At 37.3% G+C, this 18,480-nt stretch overlaps 1 protein-coding gene across 2 annotated transcripts in view; it reads left to right on the forward strand.

The window, feature by feature from the left end:
• Nucleotides 1-18,480, forward strand: part of ARMC3 (armadillo repeat containing 3) — a 95,519-nt gene that overhangs the window by 72,818 nt on the left and 4,221 nt on the right. The window contains exons 13-17 of one of the 2 annotated variants that reach the window (XM_065871186.1): nucleotides 1,364-1,461; nucleotides 2,160-2,261; nucleotides 2,655-2,771; nucleotides 16,277-16,477; nucleotides 18,307-18,469. In XM_065871186.1, coding sequence (XP_065727258.1) covers nucleotides 1,364-1,461; nucleotides 2,160-2,261; nucleotides 2,655-2,771; nucleotides 16,277-16,477; nucleotides 18,307-18,469 — 681 coding nt within the window. The remainder of the gene's footprint in view (nucleotides 1-1,363; nucleotides 1,462-2,159; nucleotides 2,262-2,654; nucleotides 2,772-16,276; nucleotides 16,478-18,306; nucleotides 18,470-18,480) is intronic. The other variant, XM_065871187.1, reaches the window with a different exon arrangement.

Genomic DNA, 18,480 nt, shown 5'->3' on the forward strand with positions numbered 1-18,480 from the left:
TAGCCTAAAACTTTTTCTCTCCCTTCTGCTTCTGCCAGCCACTGCCACCACCATACCCTCCATAACTGATACACACAAACCACCGAGAAATTACTGCTCTCGTTCAATGATGAGTAATTTTAAAAGAACAGGTGCCACATTATTAGCATAAAGATGATTTAAGAAAAATGAGGAAAAGAGCAGAAAAACCACCAGAGGGCACTTACCAGAGCACTTATCTGTTGCCATGGAACAGATAAAACTGTGACAAAATATATTTGTTCATGAGTTTTTTTTTTTTAAAAAAGTAATGAGACAATGTCCTTATGAAGGAGAACTCGCTGATTCACTCTAAATATTAAGTTTCTAATACTTCAGGCTTTAAATGTGTCAGTGAACAAAAGAGACAAAGATCTCTACTCCCATGGTACCAGTGAGAGGAAACAGACAATAAACAATAAATCTCACCAATACATTCTATCACGTGATAGAAATGATAAGCGCTGCAGTGGGTGGGGAGAAGGATAAAGGGGCTTAGGACACTGGAGTTGATGTGGTCAGGTAGCCCCACTAAAAGGGTAATATCTGAGCAAAAAATTTGAAGGAGGTGAAGGACTTCTTAGCCTTGGGGATAGTGGGGAAGGAGCTTTCTAGATGGAGGAAAGAGCTAGTGCAGAAACCGTGAGTGGTTGGCACACTCAAGGAACAGCAAAGTCGGTGTAGCTAGAACTGAGTCAACTAAAGGTGGAATAACAGACCAAATCAGAGCAGGTAAGAGCAAGCAGCTCATGGAAGTCTTGTAGACCATTGGAAGGATTTGGGCCTTTACTCTGAATGAAGTGGGAAAACACATCAGGGTTCTGGGCAGAAGAATGACACGCTCTGTCTTACTTTAAAAGAACCATGAAAAGTATCTTGGATGAGAGAAGGATCTATTACTTGATTGGAAAAAGACCTCACAGGGTGATCTGGTCTAACCCTCTTCACCCGGCTGATAAAATTGCTAGTATAGGGCTTTGTCTAGCTTGTTGTTAGTTATCCTCACAACATTTTTAGTGATCTGTTTAGTAATTAGTTACTCTTACAGATGATAAGCTCTTCCTCATGTATATGGATAGATTTTCAAACTCAAATACTTCCAGGGCCAAGCTGATAATTATGGTATGAAACAGTTGAGTATCAAGTTACAGAGACTGGGGGGGGGGGGGGGGGGTAGGGGGAATTGGAGGGTGTATCTTGCCCAAAGATATCCACAAGCTTCAGTTTCCTGTTTTTAAGTGTGTGTGTGTGAAATTAGATACCTCAAACAGTTAAGAACCAGTATTCATTAAAAATATATATAATGCATGCAGATATTACTTTTCAATTCTTAAATTATCTACAGATAAATCCTGGCACCAAACTTTTGCCTTTGAAGGATCTCTGCTTACAAGAACCAAGTGACCAACGTGCTATACTCTTAGTTAACAGTAAATCTGATGCGTGAGTCTTTGCGGGGAGGAGGAATGAAGGGAAGCAAATAATTTTTTTTGTTTGTCCATCATCATGTGAATACGTAAAGGTTCCCAGTATGGTATCTTTTCTTACTTCCTGTATCTAGCAGCACCATGAAAGTAAACACTGGCCCATAAACTCATAGCCTGACATAGTAAAGAACACAGAATAGTCACCACTGTGGTTTTTCCTTTGATTCCATGTTACCAGTCAATTCCATGGGTATTTCTGCAATCAGGGCTTCTTACCCTTCCGGCAACATGAAGTAACTGAAGAAAGTATAAACAGATAGGAGCAAACCAAGATGAATTATGTTTACAAATCTCCAGAACTAAATCCAGGAATACCACTGCTGCCCAATATTTTTAATAAAATAAGGAGAAAATAGTAGAGCTAAAAATGAAAGCTTCAACAGCCATTAAAATGGTCTTGTATTCCTATATATCTATATAATACATTTTATGTGACACATTTTATAAAACTATTTCTAGTTATAGCTCATGAAAAGGTTTATAATATTCATTTTATCTTATTTTAAACTCTCCTTTTTGCTTTTAAAATAATGTGTCACTGTTAAAAGTCAGCTCTAAATATGATTTTTCAGAAAAAAATCTATTTTGTAGGACAAAGTCAATATTGACAAATTATTTTAATTTGTACATAATTTCAAATATGTAAAATTTTAGTTCTCCAACTCCATCTACAGAAGATAAGTCATCAGACGTTGGTTATGGACGAAGTATTTCTTCTTCATCTTCTTTAAGAAGAGCAAGTAAAGACAAGACCAAGTAAGAAAATGATGTTTTGTCTACACTCAAATAATTCTCTCCCTTAATTTGGGAGTAAAAAAGAAATTCAGATTTTAGGTTTTGGCAACTTAAATTTTAGTCTTCTCACAGTCACACAATTTCAGGATGAAAGCCAGGAAACCTGGTTTGACATTCTGTCTTCTGTGAACCCAGAGTGAGATCTTGAGCCCCTGACTCAGTGTCCATGATCAGGCTTAGCGTCCTTATCTGTAGATGGAACAATGCCTGGAGCCCTGCTTCTTCTCGGAGACTGGGATCAAAACATACAATGGAAGTGAAAATGCCTTATAAATTATAAAATGCCTTGCAAATGTAGTGCATTGCTATTTTCTGTATGATTGAAATTGGTTGTGGTGTTTTTCAAATGACAAGAGAAAACAGTTATCATTTTAGTGCTGGATTTGGATCTCCCACCGAAGAGAAATCAGAACCTACTTCGGGACGCAATACTGCTCTTAGCAAAAGTGCCACTAAAGAGAAAGGATCCAGGTAGAAACCTTACTGTATTCTTCTCCTAACTGTAATCCTGTCAAGTTTTAATTACCCACAGAGTTGGTGAAAGGGAGGGGTGGCTTTTAACTAGGAAGCTCTTCTTATGGAATCAGATGTAGGACTAAACAGGACTCATGAAGTATAATTAAAATTACTTTTATTTGTGTCTCTTGTTGTTAAGAGTTAAAACTTACCCAGAGGGAATTTCTTCTCCTGCCTCTGGGTGAGAACTCAGGGTACTCTGCTCACTGTAAAGTCCTACAGTCACTTTAATGCAGAGACAACAACGGAAACAGCAGTCTCCAGTCAGCCCTTTAAAAGTCCAACCATGTGTAGGAATCAACTTAAAATGAACTTTTCTGCCCCCCACCCCCACCCCGTGGCTGCCTCGGCAGCTGATGAGCAGCGCTGGCTGCACTGTAAGCCTCCCTCGCCCATGCCTCTTGCTTCCACGTCCCCTCCCCATCTCCCCCACGGAAACCCCTGACCCTTCAGGAAGCAATGAGAAGAGGAAAGGGAAACGGGACCACATTCTGAATTTGGCTGGAACCATTATTATGTGGTTCCACGCTTTTTAGGCCTGGCATATTTTAAAACACTGTCTACATGTTTACATATTTTTAAACATATTGTTTCTCTTGTCAGCACTTTCCTGGATTCTTCAAAAAACCACTCAGACCTCCTGCCCCACTCCATGACCTGTCAATTATTGTTGACTTAAGCCCTCCTTGCTGGAGGCTATTTGGCACACATGTATATAATTGAGCATCTACCTTCTAAACCAAGACTGTCTCCTAAGGTCTCCTAAGGAGTGGTCTGCCCTCCTCCGCAGACCTCGGAACTGTGTATGTTCTATTTCTGACTTTATTTTCTCCTGTCAGTCTCTGTTGCTCACTGTTCTGATCTCTGCTTCTGATCATCCCTCATCCTCTCTGCCCTCCTGCCCCTCCTCACCTCTTCCCTTCCCTTCCTCTCCTCACTTGGCTTCTCTTGTTTCTCCTCCCCTGGACTGAGAGTGCCTTGAGGACAAGAACATGTTCGGACTCGAATAATTTCTCTTTTCATCGCCAGCATTTAGCACAGCGCTTGGCTGGCATACATAAGGCATTTGTGTTTATTCAAGAGAATAGAAATCTCAACTTTTTGCAGGAAAAGGTTCGTTTCAACAAGATCCACACTTAAAAACTGTGTCTCTTGAGCAAATAGGTTACCTTCTCTTTGGCTGAGTTCACTTATCAGTAAAATGCAAAACAAAACAAAACTGTAGTTTGGGGCTTCCCTGGTGGCGCAGTGGTTGAGAGTCCGCCTGCCGATGCAGGGGACACGGGTTCGTGCCCTGGTCCGGGAAGATCCCACATGCGGCGGAGCGGCTGGGCCCATGAGCCATGGCCGCTGAGCCTGCGCGTCCGGAGCCTGTGCTCCACAACAGGAGAGGCCGCAACAGTGAGAGGCCCGTGTACCACAAAAAAACAAACAAACAAAAAACCTGTAGTCTGTTCCTCACAGTGTCTTGAGAAGATTAAATAAGTTAATGAATGAAAAGGGCTTAGAGCAGGGCCTGGCCCAGAGTAAACATTCAACAAATGTTAGCACTATTGGATGAAACAGTTGCAGGGAGCCCAAACCCACTCCAGCCTTGCAGGGATGCAGAAGAATCCCCAGAATCCAGCGCACGACAGGAGCTGGGAGTAAAGTAGATAAACCATTAGTCTGCTTGTCTCTCTCCCTCTCTCTTTTTCTCTCTCCACCTGCACAGTGTCTGTTTACAATTGCTTTGTTACCTTCCTTGACTTTCTTTTGGTTGCTGCCTCACCCATAACTGTAGTTTATATGTGACTTTGACTTGCCATGGGACCAAATCTGGGCCCAATTCCAAGGCAGTCTTTCAGTTCTAAAGCCCAACAATAATCAAGTACAATCTGTGTCTCTTGTATTTGTGGGGGAGACCATCTTATCTTCACATGCTTGACAGGACAAGGCTGGCTCCAAGGCAGGTGTCTCCATGTGGTCTCCTGAACTCCTCAGCTTCCTGGGGAAGAATCCACCTGGCTTATTTAAGTGATCAGTGTGTCCAGGCTCTTTCCCCTTCTCAGCCCTTGGTCCACTGGGGGATAGATTGGTCATGATCTCGTTGTCCTGTTGTTTATCTTTTGGTCAACCTTTCTTGTCTTGTGGCTGTTAGAGACCCCTGGACATAGAGTAAAATATTTTAACTCTACTCATCTGAAAATGTCATAGAGAATGTTTAATGTTGACCAAAAAGATACTGAGCAATACTGACAAAGAATAATGAGACATCTAGAACCACAAAGCAGCTGAATTTTTGAAAGGGAGAGGAGAGATGGGAGACAAGTCAGTCAGCTGTGTATGAGGTACCAGACAAGGAAAGTGAAAGTGTGGACTTCTTTTTCCTGATGAATATTATTACCATATACCATGTAAATTAAAATCATTGAGCAACAGGCTCTCATTAGGTGACCAGCCACCATCTTATTTCTGTTTTCGAAGGTTCTAATTGCACTTTCTTTTATGGCATAGCACTCAAAGGAGAGGTGATTAATTTATATTTTGTTTATCCAGACACCTTCTTGATACTTCCCTAGCCTTCACAGAAACCAACATGTGTAATGCTCTCTAAAGCTTTTCCTTGTAAATACCATTCTCCTTACAATAAACACTTACTATACCCATTCGTGAAAGGAATTACAAGTTCTATCTATACCATATTTTTTATTGAGACTAGTTTTCATAAATATTTAAGTTGATTGCACATGAGTTTATTACACACACTTAAAAGTGTGTTTTTCTGTCCCCAAATAGGAGGATATGAAATACATATCCTTCTAGTCTGTTCATCTTTGGAGACTTTTAGATCTTTACAACATATACTTTAACATTTCTGCTACTTAGGTCATCTTGATCCCATCACAATGACTTCCTAAAACATTTTTGTTTTTAAAATGATTTTCCTCAGAAAAATGGACAGCCACATGTGTAAGAATGAAACTAGACCACTATCTTATACCATAAACAAAAATTAACTCAAAATATGAGACCTGAAGCCATAAAACTCCTAGAAGAAAACTTAGATGATAAGCTGTTTACTTCAGTCTTGGCAATTGATTTTTGGATCTGACTCCAAAAGCAAAGACAACAAAAGCAAAAAATAAATAACTGGGACTACATCAAACTAAAAAGCTTCTGCACAGCAAAGGAAACCACCAACAAAATGAAAAGACGACCTACTGAATGGGAGAAAATATTTGCAAATCATATATCTAATAAAAGGTTAATATCCAAAATATAAGAATTCATAAAACTCAGTAGCAAAACAAAGCAATCTGATTTTTAAAGGGCAGAGGATCTGAATAGACATTTTTTCAAAAAAAGACATGCAGATGGCTAACAGGCACATAAAAAGATGCTCAACATCACTAATCACCAGGGAAATGCAAATCAATACCACAATGAGATATCACCTCACACCTGGTAAATTGGCTATCAGGAAGACAAGAGATAGCAAGTGTCGGCCAGCATGTGGAGAAAAGAGAACCCTCGTGCACTGTCGATGGGAATGTAAATTGGTGCAGGCTTTATGGAAAACAGTATGGAGGTTCCTCAAAAAATTAAAACTTAAAATGATCCAGCAATTCCCCCTCTGGGTATTTATCTGATGAAAATGAAAGCACTAATTTGAAAATTTTCTACACCCCCACATTCATTGCAGCATTATTTAACACAGCCAAGATATGGAAACAACCTAAGTGTCCATCAATGGATGACTGGATAAAGAAGTGGTATATGTATACGATAGAATACCACCAGCCATAAAAAAGAATGAAATCTTGCCATCTGAGACAACATGGATGGACCTTGAAGGAATTATGCTAAGCAAAGTATCAGACAGAGAAAGACAAATATTGTACAATTTCACTTATATGTGGAATCTAAAAAACAAAACAAATGAACAAACAAAACAAAATCATAGATAAAGAGAATAGAATGTGGTTGCCAGAGGGAAGGGGGGCTGAGTGGGCGAAATGGGTCAAGAGGTCAAACTTCCAGTTATAAAATAAAGTCATGGGAATGTAATGTACAGCATGGTGACTACAGTCAATAATATAGAGCATATTTAAATGTTGCCAAGAGAGTGAATCCTAAAAGTTCACTTTGTATGGTGATGGATGGTAACTAGACTTACTCTGGCGATCCTTTCACAATGTATAGAAATATCGAATCATTGTGTTGTACACCTGAAACCAATATAATGTTACATGTTAATTATACCTCTATTTAAAATTTTAATTAAAATTTAAAAAATAAAAGAATTTCTCTCAAACCCTCTTTTTACCCATACCTTACCTTTTTTTTTCCCTTCCCTTAAATCTTGACTTCAAAAGTCTTCCAAAAACACATATTGTCCCTTAGTAACATTTAAATACCTTCTGACCTTCTTTTCTTGAATTTATTCATTCATTCAACAAATATTTACTGAGCACTTAGATGCCAGGAATTATTCTAGTATTGGAAGTATAGCAGTGAACAAATACCTCTGCCCTAATAGAACTTACATCCTAGTGGAACAAACAAAATAAACGACACACACACACACACACACACACACACACACACACACACAATGTACCTTCCTAAGACCAGAATAAATCATATCTCCACTTTGTACAATACTCCCTTCTCATCCTTTTGGAATAGATTGGGTAGAACAGGACACCTAACTGGAATAGATTTTGTCCAGTGTTGAACTGCTTGAGTTTCTAATTTTTATTCCTTGTGGAATTTATTGAATGCTACATGGTATTGTGATTATTTTTCACATACCAAAATCTTCTCACCTAAATTGAAACAAGTGGGCCGGATTCATGACTTACATCTCTCCCACCAGCTCTGCCCTATAATTTATATATTCAAATAGTTGGCACTTCCCTGGTGGTGCAGTGGTTAAGAATCTGCCTGCCAATGCAAGGGACATGGGTTTGAGCCCTGGTCTGGGAAGATCCCACATGCCGTGAAGCAACTAAGCCCATGTGCCACAACTACTGAGCCTGCACTCCAGAGCCTGTGAGCCACAACTACTGAAGCCCACGGGCCTAGAGCCCATGCTCCACAACAAAGAGAAGCCACCACAATGAGAAGCCCGTGCACTGCAACGAAGAGTAGCCCCCGCTCACCACAACTAGAGAAAGCCCGTGTACAGCAACAACCAACCAATGCAGCCATAAATAAATAAATAAATTTATTTAAAAAAATAGTTGATGGGATCAAGAAGGAGCAAGTGGTTAAACTTTGATAATGTCAATACACAATTTTGAGCCAATTATCTCTCTCTACTTGCCTATCTACCTACTCATCCACCTGTGAACATAGAAAATATCCTTATTGTTTTGGGTTCTCACAGTAAATCTCTGTTCTCAGGTAGTTTTGCTAAAGTTTCTGCAAGAAAGCTAGAATTTCTTATATCTTTAATCATAAATTGATGTTCTTTCTGGAGATTAATTTTACAGGAGTTAATTTTGTAATTTCCAAGCTCTTGTTTCCATGTTTATCTAGAAATGAAATTCATTTAAGTACTGAAGCCCTTATTTACACCACTTGGCAGCCTTCATGGGAAAGAAGTCCAAGTGAAATACTTCTATTTATAGCAGCAGGAAATTACAATTCAGGGGTTCCCATAAATTATCTCTTTTTAATCACTCAGTCAGCTTCCCTCTCTGATGCGCTTAGCCCAGGGTACTGGACGTCATCTTCTCACACCAAATGATTCTTCTCACTTCAGGCAGCATGCTCAGGGAGAACTACACCTGCTTTGTTTCATAGGTGGCTCTGAGTAATTACAGGGTCGAGATCTCCAATCTTACAAAGCTACCCTGTAATTTTAGAAAACAGGTAAACCTATTTATGCTTTCTTGCCACTCTAATTGACCTTCCCAGGATTAGTTCCTAAGTTACTAACATCTGACTATGCATTGTAAGGTGTTCAGTTTATTTATCTTACAAAAAAGGAAAAGGGTTAAGATGATATAGCTGGAAAGTAGTCATTTTTGCTTGGAGATTTTATCACAATATATCATGAGTGTATTTAACGCATGATTAGACTCTTTCCTTGGCTGTAGTAAATAGAATATTGGATTAGAAAATATAAAACTTTTTTTTTTAGTATTTGTTATGATTATAGAGTTTTGTGTAATTCTCCAATAGCAGCTGATTGGATTATTTTTGTATTTTTTTCTCTAAATTAAAGGGAAAACTCAAATGGACTTTAGTTGATCCTCCTCCCACACCATGCTTCAAATAATACTTAAAGATAATTCCCACCCCTAATTTACTGTTAGTGGAACAGAATGCTCCATACTTGTAAATACATAATTTAGGAGATTTACCTGCCTACACCAGCCTAGTCCCATTTTGGGGCTTTCAAATATATAATCACAGCTAAGATTTATTATAGCAAAAGATACAATGCAAGATCAGCAGGCAAAAGATACACATAAGAAAAGGCTGAAAGAAGTCACACACAGGCTTCCTAGTCCTCCCTCTGTCTCTGCTAGCATAGCATAGGATGCTTCTCATAAGAGATTGCTCCACCCAAGAAAGCCCACCTGAGTCATGGGATCCAGACTTCATAACGGTGTAAATTCCAATTACCTATAGGGAAACACCAATTTGAATGACAGTAGATTTCTCTCAGACCAGAAGGAAACGGCACACCATTTTTCAAGTGCTAAAAGAATCAACCATGTGTTCTCTATCTGATGAATCTATCCTTCAGCAATAAAGAGGGAGAAATAAAAACATTCCCAGATGAGGGAAAACAATTTACTGCTAACTGGCCTACACTTACAGATTGGCTAGCTAAAGGAAGTTCTTCCAACAAAAAGAAAATAATGAAAGAATCTGGAAGGATCAGGAAGAAAGAAGGAAGAGCTGAAATATGGGTATATACAATAGACTATTTCCTCATGAGCTTTATACATCATATTTGATGATTGAAACAAAAATTATAAAAACATCTGACACTCAAGACGATGGTATTTAAAACTGGAGACAGTAAAGAGACCTCCATGGGTGTGAGGTTTCCGTATTTCCCTCAAAGTGGTAAAACGTGGATACCAGCAGACTGTGATAAGCAATATATGTATATTATAATACCTACAGTAACCACTACAAACCAATACAAAGAGCTACACTCAAAAGCAATGTAAATAAATCAAGATGGATAAATAAAAAATGTTCAAGTAACCCACAGGAAGGCAAGAAAAGAAAAACAAAGGAAAAGAGCCAATCAAAAGGCAGAGATTGGCAGAGTGGATTAAAAAGTTATGATTCAACTATATGCTGTTTAAAGAAACTCAAATGTACTGATATAGGTGGGTTGGAAATGAAAGGATGGAAGAAGATACCATGTAAACATTAATTTTTTAAAAAACAGGAATGGTTTTTAAAATATGTATTAAGGTAGACTTCAGAGCAAAGAAAAACTCTAGAGACAAAGAGGGACATTACATATGATAAAATGAATCAATCCATGAATAAGATATAATGATCCAATGTATATGCACCAAACAACAGAGCCTCAAAATACATGAGGCAAAAACTGATAGAGCAGAAAGGAGAAATAGAGAAATCCAAAATTATAGCTGGGGACTTCGACATGCCCCTCCGAGCAACTGACAGAACTACTTGACCTAAAATCAGCAAGGATATAAACGAGTTGAACAACACCAGAAATAAATAGGATTTAATTGACATATTATGGAACATTCCATCACCAGCAACAGGATACACATTTTTTTCAGCTGCACCTGGAACATTTACAATACCCTGGGTCATAAAACAAGGCTCAGCAAATTTAAAATAATTGAAATCATACAGATTATATTCTCTGACCATAATAGAATCAAACTAGAAATTAATGACAGAAAGACAAGAAGAAAATCTTTAAGCATATGGAAATTGAATAATACACTTCTAAATAATCTCTGGGACAAAAGGAAGCCTCAAAGGACTTAAAATATACAAAGAACTGAAGGAAAATGAAAATACAACTCTCAAAATTTGTGGGATGCAGCCAAAGCAATGCTGAGAGGGAGATTTATTTTACTAAAATGTATTAGATAGAGAGGTCATAAATCAATAATCTAACCTCAAGAATCTAGAAAAATAAACTTAATAAAATTAGAAGGAAGAAAATAATAAAAACAAATCAATGAAATTTGAAACAGAAAAACAGCAGACAAAGTCAATGAAATCAAAAGCTGGTCCTTTAAAAATGTCAATAACTATGTCAACAGTACTATGAGAACTTTAATTCAGCACCTTAAATGAAATGGACCAATTCATCAAAAACTGCAAACTATCAAAACTCACCAAAGATGGAACAGATGCCAAAATCATCATTTAACTATTAAAGAAGTTGATTTCATAAAACCCTTCCAAAAGAGAAATCTCCTGACCCAGATGATTTCATTAGTGAATTCTGCCAAATATTTCTAGAATTAACACCAACTCTGAACAATCTTTTCAAGAAAATAGAAAAGAGAATGTTTCCCAACTCATGTTATGATACCAGCATTATCCTAATGTCAATACCAGAAAAGGACATTATAAGAAAATTACAGCTCAAAATCCATCATGAAAAAAAAAAATCCATCATGAACATAGATGAAAAAAAACCTTTCTGAAATATTACAACATCAAAGCAATATATAAAGAGAATAAATAATTCATCTCAGAGGAGTTTATCCCAGGAATGCAAGGCTGGTTCAATATTTGAAAATCAATCAATGTAATCCATATTAACAGTATAAAGAAGAAAAAGCACATAATCATATTAATTGATGCAGAAAATCAGTTGACAAAATTCAACATCTATTCATGATAAAAAATAAAACTGTCAGCAAAATAGGAAGAATATAAGGGAACTTCCTCAGCCTGATAAAAGGCATCCACAAAAATTACCATACTTAATGGTGAAAGACTGGATGCTTTCCTGCAAAGATCATGAACAAGACAAGTGAGGAGAGAAAAACTGTTCCTATTTGCAGACAACATGATTGTCTAAATCGAAAATCCTTAAGGAATCCACTTAAAAACAAACAAAACTCTTAGAACTAATAGGTGAGTTTAGCAACATGTCAGGATATAAGTTCAACACAGAAAAATCAATTATATTTTTATATACCAGCAATGAAAAATTGAAAACCAAAAACTTTTAATACCATTTTAATAGGGCTGAAAAATGAAATATGAAATTAAAGTGAAAGAGAAAATGAAACAAAACATGTATAGAACTTATATATTGAGAACTGTAAAACACAAAGGAAATCAAAGAATCCCTAAATATGTGAAGGGATATACCATGTTCATATGTTGGAAAACTCAACATAGTGAAAATGTCAGTTTTCCCTGAGTCGATCTAGACTTGATACAATTCTATCAAAATTCCAGCAGCATTTTTGGTAGATTAGCGATATGCTAATTCTAAAACTTTTATGGAAAGGTAAACAAATTATAATAGTGAAAAATCATTTTGAAAAAGAATAAAATTGAATCATTCTACCTAATTTTATGACTTACTGTAAAGCTACAGTAACCAAAATAGTTTGGTATTGATGAAGGGATAGACCGGGACATGAATGAACAGAATAGAGTCCAATAATAGATGACAGAAGCATGGTCAATGGATTTTTTAATTGAAAATATTATGATATAATTGTAAATTCACATGATATTGTAAGAAATAACATAGAGTGAACCCATATACCCCTAACCCAGTTTCCCCCAATGATAACATTTTCAAAACTATAGTACAATAATCACAACCAGGATAATGACAAATACAATCCAATGATTTTATTCAGGTTCCCCCAGTTTTACTCCTACGTGTGTGTGTTTGTGTGTGTATTAACTTCTATACAATTTTCTCACCTGGGTAGGTTCATGTTAAGATAATCAATAGTTCTATCACCACAAGGATCATTCATGTCTAACTGCTCAGCACCATTTGTTGAAAAGTCTATACTTCTCCCATTGAATTGCTTTTGCACCTTTGTTAAAAATAATTGAGCATATTTGTGTGGGTCTGGGTCTTCTGTTACATTAATCTGTGTGTCTGTCCCTCCACCAGTATCATTCCATCTGGATTACTGTAGCTACACATAAGATCTGATATCAAGCAAAGTGATTCTTCCCACTTTATCCTTCTTTGTCAAGTTTGATTTAGCTATTCTAGCACCTGTGCCTTTCCATATAAATCTTAGAATAAGATATTCTATTCTACAAAAAAACTTTGCTTGGATTTTGATAGGAATTACATTAAACCTAGAGATCATTTGGGGAGAATTACATCTTTAATATGTTGCATCTTTAAATCTATGGACACAGGATGTCTCATCATGTATTTACGCCTTCTTTGATTGCTTTTGACAGCACTTTTTAATATTCAGCACACAAATCCTACACGTTTTTTAGAAGCTTATACCTAAGGATTTAATTTTCTTGGCATAATTGTAAGTGCTCCAAATTTTTTTTTGGTTTTTAATTTTGGTTTCCACCTGTTCATTGTAACTATATAGAAACATAATTGATTTTGTATGTTGTTCTTATATCTTCAGATCTTGATGAACTCAATTCTTAGTTCTGGGAGTTTTTTCAGTAGATTCCTTGGGATTTTCTACATAGGCAATCACATCATCTGCTTTGTCTTTAGTTTTCAATAACTTGATTTCAACGTGGAGTGGATTTCTTTGGGTGTACCTTATGGATTTCTTTGGGTGTACCTTATGGACATTCACTGAAATTCTTTTTCTTTTTTTTAATAAATATTTATTTATTTATTTATTTTTGGCTGTGTTGGGTCTTCGTTGCTGCACGTTGGCTTTCTCTAGTTGCAGTGAGCGGGGGCTAGTCTTCGTTGCAGTGTGTGGGCTTCTTGCGGTGGCTTCTGTTGTTGCGGAGCATGGGCTCTAGGCATGCAGGCTTCAGTAGTTGTGGCACATGGACTCAGTAGTTGTGGCTCAAGGGCTCTAGAGCACAGGCTCAGTAGTTGTGGTGCACGGGCTTAGTTGCTCCGCGGCATGTGGGATCTTCCCGGACCAGGGCTCGAATCTGTGTCCCCTGCATTAGCAGGCAGATTCTTTTTATTTTTTTTTGGTGCACGGGCCGGGAAACGAACCCACAGGCAGATTCTTAACCACTGTGCCACCAGGGAAGTCCCTGAAATTCTAGACTATGTAGATTTATGTCTTTAACCAAATTGAGGAAACTATTTCAGTCTTATTCAATTTTTTTTTCTGTGCTTCATTCTTTCTCCTCTTCTTCTGAGTCTACGATGACACCAATATTAGCTCTTATTTATTGCATCACAAGTCCCTGAGACTGTCAGTTGCTTTTTCAATCTTTTGCTGTCCAGATTGGATCATTTTTATTGATTTATCTTCAAGTTCATAGACTGTTTCTTCTGTTATCTCCATTCTGCTATTAAACCTATTCAGGGAATTGTGTTTTTTAAGTTTTGGTTATTGTATTTTTCAGCTGCAAATTCTATTTTTTTATCTTCTATTTCTTTCTAAGACTTTCTAACTCCCTGGTCATTTCAAGAGTGTTTGACCTACTTGTTGGAACAGTTTACAGCTGAGGCATCTCAGCACTGATGTGTTTTGATTGTCTTTTCCCATACGAGGTGAGATTTTCCTGGTTCTTCATATGTTGAGTAATTATATAGATTGTGATATTATGTTATGAGTCCTTCAGTTCTTATTTATGGGTCTTACACTTATGCTAAGAAGAATGTTTCTTTTGTGTGTGTGTTTTAGCAGTCAATTGGCCCAGATGCTTTCAGTCTTCAAATTTCAACCAGTGTTTTGTGGGTTGTCATTCCACCATTAGTCCCATTTTCAAAGGCTTTGTGGTGCTATTTGGATCAGCCCTGCACGTGTACCAAATAGTGTCCAGTATGGGACTTGGGCGGTAGTTTATACCATAGTTCCATCTTCAAAATCTACGTATGTGCCATTTAGGATCAGAACTATGCACACACAGCTTGGAAGTAAGCCTAGGAATATATAAACAATTTTATAGGGTTGCTTTCCTGAGCTCCTCCCTATCCATGATCTCCCTTGTCTTTTTTGGTTCCTTGGAGCTTCCCTTTTGGTCCTCAAACCAAAAAACCCTTTATTTACCCTGCGCTGCTACACTCCTGCCATGACTGCATCCATGTCCACAGCCAAACAGCAGGAGGACTGAGCAAGTATAAGGCAGTTTTAGACTCTTAGGGTGACACCACCGTCACAAGCTTCCTTAGAAGATGGGGTACAAGATAATGGATAAAAATAAGAAAAAAAATCAAAAAAAGGGTTTTCCTCCACTGTGTCTCTTTCCTGTTTCTCAATCGGGCTTCTCCTTGGGCTCTCTCTGTGCTGATGCCCACTTCCAGACTTGGGACTATGTTTAGTTCTGCTTGGAGAATAGTGGAGGAAAATTAAAATATAAGCTCACCGTCAGTTCCGTAGTCATTCAAATGTCAGCCTTCTCTGATCTTCCTGCTGTGCATTATTTTTCAGAGTTTTCAAATAGCTATTGCATGCACCCTGTCCAGGTTTTATGACTGTATTCAGTAGGAGACACAGGGTGAAGTGTGTTTACTCCCTGTTACCTGGAATGAGAACCCCTGTCATTGTTTTGTTCCACTCATGAGAGAATTAGTAAGATATTAATACTGGTTCAAAGATCATTTGAGAATATATGCATTTATATCCAATTTAATTAAGGAATGTTAGAAAAAGATTTTAACCTTTGGGAGTATCTTTTCCATTGAACAGAAATAATTTGCATCTCTACTAAACAAAAATCTATATGTTAACTAGTAACTTCTCTAAGTCTGGAACTTTTCATTAAGAGTATCTTTTAATTAAACAGTATCTTTACTGTTTACTAAGTACATTCTATTTTCCCTAAGTACAGAACTAAACACGTTTCCCTAGATAAACTTTGCATGAATCTTTGCCCCTGCATGACATGGAAATTCCATGCCATCCTTATTTTGTTTTTGTCTTTTTCCATGTTTTGGATAATTGTTCTTAAAAGTGGGATCCAAATTCTTCTTGCAGAAGGTCTCAACTGAAGCAAGAGATGATATAAGACTGGCATAGACTCTCTGAGGAGGCAACCTATTTTTTCCCAATTCCATAAATATTTATTACATACCTACAATGTACCAAATATCTTGATAAGCAATGGTACAGAAAAGCAATGATTTTCATAATATATATCAGTCGTGTAGTAATCTCTTGAAAAATAATTTCTCCGGCAAAATATAGAGACTATAAAGCTCTATCTTTGTCGTGGAAAATTTGACAACTCTGTATGGTATTGTTGCTGAGGTATATATAAAATACTATATTTCTGCAATGCTCTTCAGATCAACTCAGAGCACAGTTAGTGCTTATTCACTCTGTGATATTGATTGCTATTGTTTACTCTCTAAGGAAAGGCAGAGTAAAAAAAGAAGAGGAAAAAGTGAAGGAGGAGGAAGAGGTTGCAGTAGCACCAAAACTGACTGGAGAAGGAAGTCCTGATAAAGAATGGCTCCCTCCCTCTGATCCTGACTTCTGTGTTTATGTGTATGAAGTGACCAGATCCATACTTCCCATCACCAGTATAAAGGAACAGGTTGAGGTTCTTGCAAAGTAAGTGTCTATATATACATACACATTTTCAATTTCTGAAAAATGTTTTTGATGTTACTGATTTGCACTTTTTAGCCAATTTTCAAACAACTACACCATAATAAAACCAAACTTGTATAGCACCCTGCCTCTGATTCTGAAGCAGAAACACAATGAATTGGATATAAATCCTCCATTTCTATTTTAGATCATATTTCTGCCAAGAATCAGAGCTAGGAGCTGGAAATTACTTAAAGAAAAACGCCTAGGTCATTTTCTCCAGCTAAACCAGGAAAAGCACCTTTCAGGGTGATCCTAAAGAAGTTATGAATGAAGGAATCCTATTTTGAATTATTTGTAAACTCACAAGTTGTTTTCTAATACAAATAGCCATCCCTTATTTTTATGTTATATGTCTGATATTTTGTGTTTCATGTTGCTCCAAAGTGGGATTGTGGGTATTCTAAGAGATGGTTCGGCATGCTGTATAAGCTAAGTGAGGTCGCCTCCTAAATGAGAGCATTTAATCTGATTCCGCTAAGAGAAGGCTGAGAACCTGACTTTATGACTGACAGGAAATCTCTAGAAAGGGAGGCTCGCCTTCATGACTGACACCAGCCAGTCGTGAGCTCCTGGCTTGTGCAACAGCTGCAATCTCCGTGGGAGCTTGTACCTTCTCCAAATAGAAGTGAATTGCAGGCACCAAACCTGGATGTGACAACTGCAAGAAACACAGCCGCCAGATCACTGACTTCTTGTCAGGTGACTCTGGAAGAGAGCGTTTTTGGCTACCGAAGTTTTCCTTGGTGTCCTTGAGAAATGATGACTCAAGCAGAACTCTGACTTAGCTCATTTCAACACTTGTCAAATTTCCTCATGCTCTGTTGCTATCAGAAATAGTTCTCATCATTCCCAAATAATTGTTTTCTTAACCTGCACCCACACCAAGAGAGCAATACAGAGATGTGTCCCCATGCCTTTGGCTCCTAGAGGCTGTTACAGGACATCTGGCTGGCACTGAGGGTCAGTTTTCTGCCTAATCCTTTCTCTTGGTTTTCACCATTGTTCTTCTTCACTTGGTTCCACGTACAGCAAGAGGAAATTCTTTCTTTACAATGGGCAATCCTGCCTTTACTCCATGATGTAGCAGCCTCAGCTGACAGAGGATTTTTGCAGGTGTGCTTACTGACATCTTCAGTGAGAGCCTAATCTTAGGAGAAACTCACAGGCAAAGTACACCCCTGCACCTCACCTCCGAGGAGCCTAACTGTTAGTAATTTTTCCCTTTTTGCCTCTTCCTGTCTCCTCTAACCTCAGTGTTACGTAAATGCCATGTCTTTCTCGAAACTAAAAAAAAATGATAAAATTTTAAAAAAAAGGATGATAAAACTTGAAAAGATTTGTGAACCTCAGGGTTCACAATGGTCCTATATGTTTGTCTTGGTCTCTGAGTTTAAATTCCTTAAAAGAAGGACCACATGTCAAGACAATGCCTTGGATTTCAGATTCAAACATTTGAAAATACTTTCCAAGATTAAGATAACATTTAAAAACTGTGTTGATACAAATGTAGTGTGATATTGATTTGTATCTTGCTATACATATTGGGAAAATTAGCATTCATTTCCTTCTTCCTGCTGAATGAAATGTTAGAATTTCAGTTTATGTAAGATAGTTTAAATATAGTAAGCATAATGTTAACTTATAGTAAATACATTTTTTAAAGTAAAGCAAACAAAAATCAGACGGAAAGTATCTTTTACAAGTATAATTACACAGATATTTATACTCAAAGCATCCAAAGTGAGATATTAAACTTGATTGATTAAATCTCACTGTAATTGACACAGGTACGTGGCAGAAAAAATGGGCGGTAAAATTCCAAAAGAAAAACTACATGATTTCAGCTGGGAACTTCATATAAGTGAACTAAAGTTTCAACTTAAATCCAATGTTGTACCAATTGGACTGATCAAAAAAGGAATCTTCTACCATCGAGCTTTGCTTTTCAAGGTATTTAAGAT

Source organism: Phocoena phocoena, chromosome 2 (assembly GCF_963924675.1).
Source record: "Phocoena phocoena chromosome 2, mPhoPho1.1, whole genome shotgun sequence".
Lineage (NCBI taxonomy): Eukaryota > Metazoa > Chordata > Mammalia > Artiodactyla > Phocoenidae > Phocoena > Phocoena phocoena.